Below are 12,942 nucleotides of genomic sequence, written 5' to 3' on the forward strand. Positions count from 1 at the left end.
AAGGATCGGCCCGAATGCCCCGAGCGTAATCAGAGCGAACTAACTTGGCCTAGCAAACCAGACTGTGGGATAGCTACCACGCAAAAAGCTCTAACATAAGACACCACCAGGACCACACACAGAACAAAGGATGGAACAGAATTAGCCAGCTGCAGACCATCCCCCTCTGGTGACAGGCAGCCAGAGCCAGAAGGGCTGGAATGGGGCAATCGCAGCCACAGAGAAACATTAACTTCCAAACTGCAAGCAAGCTTCTTTGCTAAGACTTCTTGGGGTTCTGGACAGTCACTGTCTGCCTAAGAAGGGGCTCCAGTTGTACACCCAGAAAACTGAGCAGCAGGGACGGGAAAGGCGATAAGTCGCAGCGACCGCGCTCGCCAAACACCCGAGCTGCTCAGACCTGGGAAGGGCACAATACGCAGGCCCAACGAGTCTGCGCCTCTGAGGACTACCTGAGTGCCTAAGCCTGAGCGGCTTAGACCAGGGAGGTGCATGCAGCCCAGGGCCGGCCTCAGACGGTTCCCGGCAGAGCAACCTAGAGCCTGAGTGGTGTGCGCTGTGAGCGGGGGCAGGCCCAGCGTGGCTGAGACACTAGGAGCACACGCCAGTGTTATTTGTTTGCAGCATCCCTCCCTCCCCACAGCGCGATTGAACAAGTGAGCCTAAAAAAATAAAATAAAAAAGCGTCTACCACCGTCCCCCTTGTGTCAGAGTGGAAAACAGACACTGAAGAGACCAGCAAACAGAAGAAGCTAAAACAGAGGGAACCGCCTTGGATGTATAGATCTTGAGAAATATAAGCCAGACCAAGGAACTATCCGAAAATGAACTGACCCCACACTGCCCACAATAACACCAGAGAAAGTTCCAGGTATACCTTTACCATTTTTACGATCATTCTTTTTTTTTTTTTTACTTTAGCATTTTTAAATTTTTAAGTTCTTAAAGCAAATGCCATATATATATATTTTTTTGTGGTTGTTGTTTTTTTAATAATTCTTGTGACTTTTTTTGTTTGTTTTTTCTTTCCTCTTCTTCTTTTCTTTAAAATTGTAATTTTGAAAATCCAACCTCTACTCTAGATTTTTAATCTTTGCTTTTTGGTATTTGTTATCAATTTTGTACCTTCAAAAACCCAATCTTTGGTACCCATTTTTACTTGAGAGCGAGATTACTGGCTTGACTGCTCTCTTCTCCTTTGGACTCTCCTTTTTCTCCACCAGGTTGCCTCTGTCTCCTCCCTCCCCCTTCTCTTCTCTACCCAACTCTGTGAATCTCTGTGTGTTCCAGACGCTGGAGAACATTTAGGGAACTGTTTACTGGCTGGATCTACCTCTCTCCTTTTCATTTCCCTCTTTTACCCTCCTGGCCACCTCTGTCTCCTTCCTCCCTCTCCTCTTCCCTGTATAACTCCATGAACATCCCTGAGCGGTCCAGACAGTGGAGCGCACATAAAGAAGTGATTACTGGCTAGCTTGCTCTCTCTTCTTCTGATCCCACCTCATCTCATTCCAGTCACCTCTAAATCCCCCCTCCCTCTTCTCTTCTCCATGTAACTCAGTGAACCTCTCTGGGTGTCCCTCAATGTGGAGAAACTTTTCATCTCTAACCTAGATGTTTTATCATTGGTGCTGTATAGATGGAGAAGTCTTCACGCTACTATAAAAATAAAACTGAAAACCAGAAGCAGGAGGTTTAAGTCCAAATCCTGAGAACATCAGAGAACTCCTGACTCCAGGGAACATTAATTGACAGCTCATCAAACGCCTCCATACCTACACTGAAACCAAGCACCACCCAAGGGCCAACAAGTTCCAGAGCAAGACATACCACACAAATTCTCCAGCAACACAGGAACACAGCCCTGAGCTTCAATATACAGGCAGCTCAAGTTACTCCAAAACCATTGACATCTCATAACTCATTACTGGACACTTCATTGCACTCCAGAGAGAAGAAATCCAGCTCTAGCCACCAGAACTCCGACACAAGCCTCCCTAACCAAGAAACCTTGACAAGCCACTGATACAACCCCACCCACAGTGAGGAAACTCCATAATAAAGAGAACTCCACAAACTGCCAGAATACAGAAAGGCCACCCCAAACGCAGCAATATAAACAAGATGAAGAGACAGAGGAATACCCAGCAGGTAAAGGAACAGGAGAAATGCCCACCAAACCAAACAAAAGAGGAAGAGATAGGGAATCTACCTGATAAAGAATTCCAAATAATGATAGTGAAAATGATCCAAAATCTTGAAATCAAAATGGAATCACAGATAAATAGTCTGGAGACAAGGATTGAGAAGATGAAAGAAAGGTTTAACAAGGACCTAGAAGAAATAAAAGAGTCAATATATAATGAATAATGCAATAAATGAGATCAGAAACACTCTAGAGGTGACAAATAGTAGAATAACGGAGGCAGGAGATAGGATTAGTGAAATAGAAGATAGAATGGTAGAAATAAATGAATCAGAGAGGAAAAAAGAAAAACGAATTAAAAGAAATGAGGACAATCTCAGAGACCTCCAGGACAATATGCAATGCTCCAACATTCGAATTATAGGAGTCCCAGATGAAGAAGACAAAAAGAAAGACCATGAGAAAATACTTGAGGAGATAATAGTTGAAAACTTCCCTAAATTGGGGAAGGAAATAATCACCCAAGTCCAAGAAACCCAGAGAGTCCCAAACAGGATAAACCCAAGGCGAAACACCTCAAGACACATATTAATCAAATTAACAAAGATCAAACATAAAGAACAATATTAAAAGCAGCAAGGGAAAAACAACAAATAACACACAAGGGGATAACAGCTGATCTTTCAATAGAAACTCTTCAAGCCAAAGGGAATGGCAAGACATACTTAAAGTGATGAAAGAAAATAACCTACAGCCCAGATTACTGTACCCAGCAAGGATCTCATTCGAATATGAAGGAGAAATCAAAAGCTTTACAGACAAGCAAAAGCTGAGAGAATTCAGCACCACCAAACCAGCTCCCCAACAATTGCTAAAGGATATTCTCTAGACAGGAAACACAAAAAGGGTATATAAACCCAAACCCAAAACAGTAAAGTAAATGGCAACAGGATCATACTTATCAATAATTACCTTAAACGTAAATGGGTTGAATGCCCCAACCAAAAGGCAAAGACTGGCTGAATGGATACAAAAACAAGACCCCTATATATGTTGTCTACAAGAGACCCACCTCAAAACAAGGGACACATACAGACTGAAAGCGAAGGGCTGGAAAAAGATAGTCCATGCAAATAGAGACCAAAAGGAAGCAATAGTAGTTATACTCATATCTGATAAAATAGACTTTAAAACAAAGGCTGTGAAAAGAGACAAAGAAGGCCACTACATAATGATCAAAGGATCAATCTTATTTGGGAACGCATGTACACCCGTGGTGGATTCATGTCAATGTATGGCAAAACCAATACAGTATTGTAAAGTAAAATAAAGTAAAAATAAAATTTAATTTAAAAAAGGATCAATCCAAGAAGAAGATATAACAATTATAAATATATATGTACCCAACATAGGAGCACCACAATATGTAAGACAAATGTTAACAAGTAAGAAAGGGGAAATTAACAATAACACAATAATAGTGGGAGACTTTAATACCCCACTCACACCTATGAACTGATCAACTAAACAGAAAATTAACAAAGAAACACAAACTTTCAATGATACAATAGACCAGTTGGACCTAATTGATATCTATAGGACATTTCACCCTAAAACAATGAATTTCACCTTTTTCTCAAGTGCTCACGGAACCTTCTCCAGGATAGATCACATCCTGGGCCATAAATCTAGCCTTGATAAATTCAAAAAAATTGAAATCATTCCAAGCATCTTTTCTGACCATAATGCATTAAGATTAGATCTCAATTACAGAAGAAAAACTATTAAAAATTCCAACATATGGAGGCTGAACAACACGCTTCTGAATAACCAACAAATCACAGAAGAAATCAAAAAAGAAATCAACATATGCATAGAAACGAATGAAAATGAAAACACAACAACCCAAAACCTGTGGGACACTATAAAAGCAGTGCTAAGGGGAAAGTTCATAGCAATACAGGCATACCTCAAGAAACAAGAAAAAAGTCAAATAAATAACCTAACTCTACACCTAAAGCAACTAGAAAAGGAAGAAATGGAGAACCCCAGGGTTAGTAGAAGGAAAGAAATCTTAAAAATTAGGGCAGAAATAAATGCAAAAGAAACAAAAGAGACCATAGCAAAAATCAACAAAGCAAAAAGCTGGTTCTTTGAAAGGATAAATAAAATTGACAAACCATTAGCCAGACTCATCAAGAAACAAAGGGAGAAAAATCAAATCAATAAAATTAGAAATGAAAATGGAGAGATCACAACAGACAACACAGAAACACAAAGGATCATAAGAGACTGCTATCAGCAATTATACGCCAATAAAATGGACAACGTGGAAGAAATGGACAAATTCTTAGAAAAGTACAACTTTCCAAAACTGAATCAGGAAGAAATAGAAAATCTTAACAGATCCATCACAAGCACAGAAATTGAAACTGTAATCAGAAATCTTCCAGCAAACGAAAGCCCAGGTCCAGACGGCTTCACAGCTGAATTCTACCAAAAATTTCAAGAAGAGCTAACACCTATCCTCCTCAAACTCTTCCAGAAAATTGCAGAGGAAGGTAAACTTCCAAACTCATTCTATGAGGCCACCATCACCCAAATACCAAAACCTGACAAAGATGCCACAAGAAAAGAAAACTACAGGCCAATATCACTGATGAACATGGATGCAAAAATCCTTAACAAAATTCTAGCAATCAGAACCCAACAACACATTAAAAAGATCATACACCATGACCAAGTGGGCTTTATCCCAGGGATGCAAGGATTCTTCAATATCCGCAAATCAACCAGTGTAATTCACCACATTAACAAATTGAAAAATAAAAGCCATATTATCTCAATAGATGCAGAGAAAGCCTTTGACAAAATTCAACGTCCATTTATGATAAAAACTCTCCAGAAAGCAGGAATAGAAGGAACATACCTCAACATAATAAAAGCTATATATGACAAACCCACAGCAAACATTATCCTCAAAGGTGAAAAGTTGAAAGCATTTCCCCTAAAGTCAGGAACAAGACAAGGGTGCCCACTTTCACAGCTTACTATTCAACATAGTTCTGGAAGTTTTGGCCACAGCAATCAGAGCAGAAAAAGAAATAAAAGGAATTCAAATTGGAAAAGAAGAAGTAAAACTCACTGTTTGCAGATGACATGATCCTCTACATAGAAAACCCTAAAGACTCCACTAGAAAATTATTAGAGCTAATCAATGAATATAGTAAAGTTGCGGGATATAAAATCAATGCACAGAAATCCCTTGCATTCCTATACACTAATAACGAAAGAGTACAAAAAGAAATTAAGGAAACAATTCCATTCACCATTGCAACGAAAAGAATAAAATACTTGGGAATATATCTACCTAAAGAAATTAAGACCTATATATAGAAAACTATAAAACACTGATGAAAGAAATCAAAGAGGACACTAATAGGTGGAGAAATATACCATGTTCATGGATTGGAAGAATCAATATAGTGAAAATGAGTATACTACCCAAAGCATCTACAGATTCAATGCAATCCCTATCAAGCTACCAGCGGATTTTTTCCCAGAGCTAGAACAAATAGTTTCACAATTTGTATGGATATACAAAAAACCTCAAATAGCCAAAGCAATCTTGAGAAAGAAAAATGGAACTGGAGGAGTCAACCTGCCTGACTTCAGGCTCTACTACAAAGCCACAGTCATCAAGACAGTATGGTGCTGGCACAAGGACAGAAATATAGATCAATGGAACAAAATAGAAAGCCCAGAGATAAATCCACGCACCTATGGACACCTTATCTTTGACAAAGGAGGCAAGAATATACAATGGATTAAAGACAATCTCTTTAACAAGTGGTGCTGGGAAAACTGGTCAACTACTTGTAAAAGAATGAAACTAGAACACTTTCTAACACCATTCACAAATATAAACTCAAAATGGATTAAAGATCTAAACGTAAGACCAGAAACTATAAAACTCCTAGAGGAGAACATAGGCAAAACACTCTCCGACATAAATCACAGCAGGATCCTCTATGATCCACCTCCCAGAATACTGGAAATAAAAGCAAAAATAAATAAATGGGATCTAATTAAAATTAAAAGCTTCTGCACAACAAAAGAAACTATAAGCAAGGTGAAAAGACAGCCTTCTGAATGGGAGAAAATAATAGCAAATAAAGCAACTGACAAACAACTAATCTCAAAAATATACAAGCAACTCATGCAGCTCAATTCTAGAAAAATAAACGACCCAATCAAAAAATGGGCCAAAGAACTAAATAGACATTTCTCCAAAGAAGACATACGGATGGCTAACAAACACATGAAAAGATGCTCAACATCACTCATTATCAGAGAAATGCAAATCAAGACCACAGTGAGGTACCATTTCACACTAGTCAGAATGGCTGCAATCCAAAAGTCTACAAGCAATAAATGCTGGAGAGGGTGTGGAGAAAAGGGAACCCTCTTACACTGTTGGTGGGAATGCAAACTAGTACAGCCACTATGGAGAACAGTGTGGAGATTCCTTAAAAAACTGCAAATAGAACTGCCTTATGACCCAGCAATCTCATTGCTGGGCATACACACCGAGGAAACAAGAATTGAAAGAGACACGTGTACCCCAATGTTCACTGCAGCACTGTTTATAATAGCCAGGACATGGAAGCAACCTAGATGTCCATCAGCAGACGAATGGATAAGAAAGCTGTAGTACCTATACACAATGGAGTGTTACTCAGCCATTAAAAACAATACATTTGAATCCATTCTAATGAGGTGGATGAAACTGGAGCCGATTATACAGAGTGAAGTAAGCCAGAAAGAAAAACACCAATACAGTATACTAATGCATATACATGGAATTTAGAAAGATGGTAATGATAACCCTGTACGCGAGACAGCAAAAGAGACACAGATGTAAAAAACAGACTCTTGGACTCTGTGGGAGAGGGAGAGGGTGGGATAATTTGGGAGAATGGCATTGAAACATGTATACTATCATGTAAGAAACGAATCGCTAGTCTAGGTTCGATACAGGATACAGGATGCTTGGGGCTGGTGCACTGGGATGACCCAGAGAGATGATATGGGGAGGGAGGTGGGAGGGGGGTTCAGGGTTGGGAACTCATGTACACCTGAGGTGGATTCACGTCGATGTATGGCAAAACCAATACAGTATTGTAAAGTTAAAAAATTGATAATAATAAATAAATAATTTTTAAAAAGAACAAAAAGAAAACGAACACCAGGTCACATTTTCTTTACCTTTTAATGATGCTGGTGGTGACAAGTTTTTCAATCTGACACCACTAGCGAGGTTACAGACTTCTTCATTTTCCTCCTCAACACCGAAAGTAAACGTTTTTAAGTCCTCTGTTGGCTTAGCAAAGTTCTCTGTAGAGAGGTAAAGGGAAGAAAAGTTGAGTCATTGTCCTATTATTATCTGGGTTTTCCAATAAACTTAGAGGTGGGTCTCACATGAGAATGAGCAGGCAGAGATGTGTGTCAGCCCCTAAAGTATTCTGGAATACTGTTTTAAGTAAAGCTGACATATGAGAATCAAAATTTACTCAAAACATGTTTTTCTTTCCCTCCCCTGCCCAAGAAAAAAAGGACTGGTAATAACAACTGAATGCATTCCATAATACATGCAGTTTTACAAAAATTTGATTCAAAGATTATCAGGATGTATCTTACAGCTTATACTTTCTATATGTGCATGCATGCTAAATCACTTCAGTCATATCTGACTCTTTGCAACCGAATAGACCACAGCCCACTAGGCTTCTCTATCCCTGAAGATTCTCCAGGCAAGCATTGCCGTACCCTTCTCCAGGGGATCTTCATGACCCAGGGATAGAACTGGTGTCTCATGTCTCTTGCGTTGGCAGGCAGGTTCTTGACCACTAACACCACCTGGGGAGCCCATACTTACTATATACAATATACTTATATGTATACTTACAGAATATACTTGTATGCACACTGAAATACCCACACTCAGAGGCAAGCACATTCTGTAGAAGACTGTACTCTACTTAAGATTGGTTATTGTCAGAAAGAGATATTAGGGACTTCCTTGGTGGTGCAATGGTTAAGACTCCACCTGCCAATGCAGGGAACATGGGTTTGATCTCTGGTCTGGGAACTAAGACAACACATACCTTGGAGCAACTAAGCCCACTTGCCAGACTACTGAGCCTGTACTCTTGAGTCTGGGTGCTGCAACAAGAAAAGCCACCACAACAAGAAGCCCACAAACCACAACTGAGCAGCTCCACTTGCCACAACAAGAGAAAGCCTGCACAAAGCAAGAAAGACTGCTGCTACTGCTGCTGCTGCAGCTAAGTCACTTCAGTCGTGTCCGACTCTGTGTGACCCCATAGACGGCAGCCCACCAGGCTCCCCCATCCCTGGGATTCTCCAGGCAAGAACACTGGAGTGGGTTGCCATTTACTTCTCCAATGCATGAAGGTGAAAAGAGAAAGTGAAGTCCCTCAGTCGTGTCTGACTCTTAGCGACACCATGGACTGTAGCCCACCAGGCTCCTCCATCCATGGGATTTTCCAGGCAAGAGCACTGGAGTGGGGTGCCATTGCCTTCTCCAGTAAGAAAGACCAAGTGTAGCCAAAAATTAATTAAAAAAAATTTTTAAGAACTCATTTTTTAATAAAAGAAAGATATTAAAAATGAAGTTTGAATATAAACTTGCATAGTAATTTTTTCTCCTGGCACTCCAAAATGTATTTCTTATTTGTCCCTCCAGTCATTCATTAACACTTGAGTTGCAATGTCATGGTCTGGGCAAAGGTTGGAAAAGAATTTCCAGACATGAGACAGAATGAGAGGAAAATAAAGTTTATTAGAGTGGGAGAAGCTGTCAGAACAGTAGGCTAGCTCAAGCGAGAACTGACGTTGAATAGAAGTCCTCAGTCCACTTTCATACCCAGGGTACAAGGAGTGGGATAGGGGTCTTGCAGGTCTTTTGCTGATTGGGTGAGGCACATAAACTGGGTGGGGTGTGGGAACAGTAAGGCAAATATCTTCTCCCTATGGGGTAGGAGAGGAGACAGGTCATGCTTAGGAAGACCTGAAATCTGTTGATAGTTACAACATAGGGGAGAGAAGGATGATAGTTCAGTTCAGTCCAGTTCAGTCAGTCATGTCCGACTCTTTGCGACCCCATGAATCACAGCATGCCAGGCCTCCCTGTCCATCACCAACTCCTGGAGTTCACTCAGACTCGCATCTATAGAGTCCGTTATGCCATCCAGTCATCTCATCCTTGGTCGTCCCCAACATCCGCTGGATCATGGAAAAAGCAAGAGAGTTCCAGAAAAACATCTATTTCTGCTTTCACTATGCCAAAGCCTTTGACTGTGTGGATCACAATCAACTGTGGAAAATTCTGAAAGAGATGGGAATACCAGACCACCTAACCTGCCTCTTGAGAAATCTGTATGCAGGTCAGGAAGCAACAGTTAGAACTGGACATGGAACAACAGACTGGTTCCAAATAGGAAAAGGAGTACATCAAGGCTGTATATTGTCACCCTGCTTATTTAACTTCTATGCAGAGTACATCATGAGAAATGCTGGACTGGAAGAAACACAAGCTGGAATCAAGATTGCCGGGAGAAATATCAATCACCTCAGATATGCAGATGACACCACCCTTATGGCAGAAAGTGAAGAGGAGCTAAAAAGCCTCTTGATGAAAGTGAAAGAGGAGAGTGAAAAAGTTGGCTTAAAGCTCAACATTCAGAAAACAAAGATCATGGCATCTGGTCCCATCACTTCATGGCAAATAGATGGGGAAACAGTGGAAACAGTGTCAGACTTTATTTTGGGGGGGCTCCAAAATCACTGCAGATGGTGACTGCAGCCATGGAATTAAAAGACGCTTACTCCTGGGAAGAAAAGTTATGACCAACCTAGATAGTATATTCAAAAGCAGAGACATTACTTTGCCGACTAAGGTCCGTCTAGTCAAGGCTATGGTTTTTCCTGTGGTCATGTATGGATGTGAGAGTTGGACTGTGAAGAAGGCTGAGTGCGGAAGAATTGATGCTTTTGAACTGTGGTGTTGGAGAAGACTCTTGAGAGTCCCTTGGACTGCAAGGAGATCCAACCAGTCCCTTCTGAAGGAGATCAACCCTGGGATTTCTTCGGAAGGAATGATGCTAAAGCTGAAGCTCCAGTACTTTGGACACCTCATGGGAAGCGTTGACCCATTGGAAAAGACTCTGATGCTGGGAGGGATTGGAGGCAGGAGGAGAAGGGGACGACCAAGGATGAGATGACTGGATGGCATCACGGACTCGATGGACGTGAGTCTGAGTGAACTCCGGGAGATGGTGATGGACAGGGAGGCCTGGCATGCTGTGATTCATGGGGTCACAGAGAGTCAGACACGACTGAGCGACTGAACTGGACTGAACTGAACTGAACTGAATGCAAAGAATACTAATGATATTGAGAAAATGAGACCTAGGCAAGATAGTGATGAAGGTGAGAGAAACATGAGTGTTGCCAATAATCCAGCTGGGAAATACAAGAGGAGATGCAGTATGAGAGGGAGGTAATGCATTACATTTTATATTTGTTGAGTTTGGCGGGATGTATAGGACAATGGGCAATTGGAAATATGGGTCTGGAATTAAGAATGAAATTAAGGTTGGATATTATGTATACAAACACACACATACTCACTCACATGTGCACTTTACACATAGAAGGTTGGAAAATTAATGAAAAACTGAAAACAAGTGGAGAGAGAGTACTAAGTTAGCAAAGAGAAAGGTTGAGAATGGAATGTGAAGAATGTCCTCCTCAGAACATAGACCCAGGGCAGCAGCCAATCTGAGGACTGGTCAGCGAGGCAAGTGGGGCAAAGGAAGAGTTCAGGATCGGGGCAGCAAACGAAGGGTAGCATACCAGAAGAGGGACCAGGTGTGCATGTGTCATGGGGGTAGGAGAATAGGGATGAAGAATTTGACTTGACAGGGAGTCCCCTGGTAAGTCTAGTGGTTCAGTTCAGTTCAGTCGCTCAGTCGCGTCCAACTCTTTGCAACCCCGTGAATCGCAGCACGCCAGGCCTCCAGATTCAGCATTTTCTCTACTGTAGCTCAGGTTCAACTCCTGGTCACAGAATTGAGATCTTACAAGCCACACAGCCAAAAATATATAAAGAACACGACTTGATCCATGCTCTTCTACGCTTTTTAATTTCCCTTTCCAGGACCTAGCACTGTGATGACCATTCTTTTATCACTGTAGGTACAAGACCTTTAGGTACAGGCCATCCTAAGACTGGACATTCAGGAGTATATAAGACTTCCTGCCTCAGGGAGCTGACATTCTCACAGTGGAAGACAAATAATAACCAACAGATAAATACATTAATAGGGTAACCTCATAATGTGACTCAGTTTTGTGAAAGAAAGAAACACGGTGATAGAGACTAATGAAAAAGCTCAGAGTAGGGACGGTCTTCCTTAAGCAAGCCATGGTCAGAGAAAGTGACTGTGAGGAGATAACACCTGAGATAAGGGCAAGAGGAAGCAGGTATGCAAAACACCTGAGGAGACGGAGCAACCAGGAGCTCGGGGTGTCAGAAGAGCAGAAATGTGGCTGGAGCATATTTCAGAATGTTGGTGAGACCACAGAGGGGGTGGAAGGCAGCTCCACAGGGATCTCCAGTCCAAGGTAGGGAGTGTGGATTTCACTGTAAACTCAATAGGAAACCAGTAAAAGTTGTTTGGTTTTTAAAAAATGTGTTTATTTGGTAAGTTTCAAATTTATCAGAAGTTGTAAGAATAACACTATTAATCTTTATTCAAATTCATCTGTTGTTAACATTTTGCCCCATTTGCTATACCCTTTGTTCTCTGTGTATATATTTTTCAGAAGCACTTCATTTGAGTATTAAGTTGCATAAATTATGCCCTTTTACTCCCAAATACTTTACTCTGAATTCCCCAAGAATAACAATTCTCTTACGTAAGTAGAATATACTTATCATCTTTTACTGTTCATATTCCAGTTTTGTCAGTTGACTCAATAGTGTTTTTTAGCATTCTTTTTTTTGTATACAGCCCAGGTGTCTTCCAACAGGTGAGTGGCTAAACAACCTATGGTATGTCCATACCATGGAACACTACTCAGCAACCGCTAAGACCAAACTACCAACACACACAACAGATAATCTTCAGAGAGTTATGCTGAGTGAAAAACAATCTCAAAAGATTACATATACTGTATTATTCCATTTATAAAAATTCCGTAAAGTCACAAAATTATAGATATGAAGAACTGATTCGTGATTACCAGGGAAGGAAGTATGGGTGGGAAAGAAGTGGAGTGGTTGTAATGGCAACATGAGGGATCCTCGTGGTGATGAAAGTATTATGTATCTTGACTGTATCAATATTAATATACTGGTTGTGATATTATACTGTAGAGTTTTGCTGATGTTACTATGAGGGAAACCAGGCAAAGGGTATATATTAATAGAATCTCTCCATATTATTGTTTTAGCCAGAAAGTTCATTTGAGTTTTCCCATAACACGGTATGGGAAACCCAATACTTGTTACAACTGTATGTAAATTTATGATCACCTCAAAAAGTTTAATTAAAGAAACTCATCGAGGCAACAAAGTATTATTGTATTCAGTCACTTCGTTTATATTCAAAGAGATCCCCAAAATGCCTACTGTGGTGTAAGACACAGGAAAGGTGCTCAGTAGACCTTTGTTGAATGAATAAATGCGAAAAGATTTGAGTTCCTTT

General features: G+C 40.7%; 1 protein-coding gene across 1 annotated transcript in view; it reads right to left on the bottom strand.

Moving 5' to 3' along the window:
• ADCY10 (adenylate cyclase 10) overlaps positions 1 to 12,942 on the bottom strand; it is a 93,217-nt gene that overhangs the window by 38,848 nt on the left and 41,427 nt on the right. Inside the window, exon 18 of the mRNA XM_069548397.1 lies at positions 7,415 to 7,543. Within this exon, the coding sequence (XP_069404498.1) occupies positions 7,415 to 7,543 (129 nt within the window). The remainder of the gene's footprint in view (positions 1 to 7,414; positions 7,544 to 12,942) is intronic.

This window comes from Ovis canadensis, chromosome 1 (genome assembly GCF_042477335.2).
Source record: "Ovis canadensis isolate MfBH-ARS-UI-01 breed Bighorn chromosome 1, ARS-UI_OviCan_v2, whole genome shotgun sequence".
Lineage (NCBI taxonomy): Eukaryota > Metazoa > Chordata > Mammalia > Artiodactyla > Bovidae > Ovis > Ovis canadensis.